General features: G+C 35.0%; 1 protein-coding gene across 1 annotated transcript; it reads right to left on the minus strand.

The window, feature by feature from the left end:
* Positions 1-397: 397 nt before the first annotated feature.
* On the minus strand, positions 398-1,348 carry LOC113745317 (olfactory receptor 1L4-like). The gene is made up of 2 exons (XM_027276846.1): positions 998-1,348; positions 398-868 (listed from the first exon to the last, which is right to left on the minus strand). The coding sequence occupies exons 1-2, from the start codon at positions 1,346-1,348 to the stop codon at positions 398-400; spliced, it is 822 nt and encodes a 273-aa protein (XP_027132647.1).
* Between the last annotated feature and the right edge of the window lie 755 nt (positions 1,349-2,103).

Below are 2,103 nucleotides of genomic sequence, written 5' to 3' on the forward strand. Positions count from 1 at the left end.
TAACATTAATTTACAGATTTACAGAATACATAACTTTTAAGCAAAAACATAATGTTTCAGTCTTTCAATAACATTTGAATCATTCACAAAATAAATCTATTAAGTAACTGTATTTTTTTTTTACACAAAAGCAAGCATTTTCTTCAACTGAAATACTTTCATATCTCTTTGGACAGCACATCATAAATATTTGCGTTCAGGGTGCTAAGGACGGTAACAAACATAATGGCTGTGAAATGTCTGTGGATCTTACAGAATCTTTATCTGGATACTTTATTCCTATTTACAGAGTTACATAAACAAAAGACATAATGATTCATTACAAAAGAGCATTCATTCAGTGTTCGTACTTTTATGTATATAATATACGTTTGTTTGAGTCAATTGTCAAGAAAAGTTATTTCTGACACAATGGCGAGCATGTTTTAGAAGTAAATATTTCATATAAGAATTTTCGGATCTCTTTGGACTGCACACCATAAATAATGGTGTTGAGGCTGCTAGGGACAATTGTAAACATTATGGCAGAAAGTTTTCTGTACTCTGAGTACTGAGGAAAACGATGCAGGATAATTACAACAAATCCACTGATCAACATGATTAGATACACAACTAGGTGAGTGCTGCAGGTCTTCAAGGCTTTACTGTTCAAAGACTTGTTTTTACTGGTCATACAAACTACTGTAATCTTAGTGTAAGTAAAAACTATGCTGCCTATAGAAGCTGTGAGCAAAACAACAGTAAATGTGAGGCCATAGATATTATTAATTAACACACTCTCACAGGAGAGTTTAAACAATGAGGCATTGTCACAGTAAGGATTCATGATCATAGTCCTGCATCGGTTCAGCCTTACGGTCAGACCAATAAGAATCCCAACGAAAAAAAAGGCTGATCCCCAGGCAAAAACTGTCAGCTTCATCACCATCTTGTTAGTCATTATTGTTGAATAGCGTAGTGGATAGCAGATGGCCACATATCTGTCAAATGCCATAATCATGAGCACAGTGTGGGAGGTGGTACCAAAAAACTGTGTGAGGAAAGCTTGAACCACACATCCATAATAAGTGATGAGACGCTCAGAAGGAGGCAGCAAAATGTCTGCAAGCAAACGAGGAAAAACACGAGTAATCCAAATAACATCACTGAGCGACAGGTTGCAAAATATGAGATACATAGGCTGGTGCAGGTTCTTGTCAATAAAAATAAGAACTGAAATGCCGATATTCATAACCATGGAAACAATGTATAAAATTAACAACAAGAAAAAGACAGGGTAAATGTAATCCTTTGTGATATTTAAGCCTTCCATCTGGAGTGTGTAGCTGTTGTAGGTGTAGTTTTCCATCAACCTGAAATAAAAATAACAATATTCTTTGAATGTTAGGATACTGGTAGAGTTGCAGCAATCCAGACATCAGAGATACGTGAAGTAATAAATGACAATAGTGGCTACTCAACAAAGCGTGGAAAAAAATAATTTTTAATGCTTGTAATACCTACTTTACCACTTAGGTTCATTAATCTTAAGCTTGTAATACCTACTTTACCACTTAGGTTCATTAATCTTAAATTATCACTACAAGCAGTCAGTACTCTTTAGCAACAATGAAGTTTCTCTTTTATAAATGCAATGTCACATCAAGGAGGTCACTTATGTGCCTTATGTGTGATGTAATATCAAGAGATCAATGTGATGTACATAGCAACCATCAACAAGCAGCAATGAACTTGTTTAAGAATCATACGTCTCAGCCACCTCCCTCAAACTGTTTATCGAGAAACTTTGTTCGTAAAACTGTTAAACTGCTATATGTTGATTTTTTTTTCACAAAGTGGTGAACCTTTCTTCCCCTTTGCTTGTGAATGACTTTTAAGGATGGGCCTTTCATACCCAATCATTTTACCAATGAACCTGTTTACCTGTTGAATGATTCTAACAGGTTTTTTTTTTAAAGCATTTTACAACTTTCCAAGTGTTTTTCAAGCCTTTACACAACTTCACAGTCTTTTGTTGCCCATGTTCCAAACTTTCTGACAATGTTGCTGACATCAAATGACAACAGCAATACAATTGTTTAAGAATCATATGTCTCATCCACT

Source organism: Larimichthys crocea, unplaced genomic scaffold (assembly GCF_000972845.2).
Source record: "Larimichthys crocea isolate SSNF unplaced genomic scaffold, L_crocea_2.0 scaffold636, whole genome shotgun sequence".
Classification (NCBI taxonomy): domain Eukaryota; kingdom Metazoa; phylum Chordata; class Actinopteri; family Sciaenidae; genus Larimichthys; species Larimichthys crocea.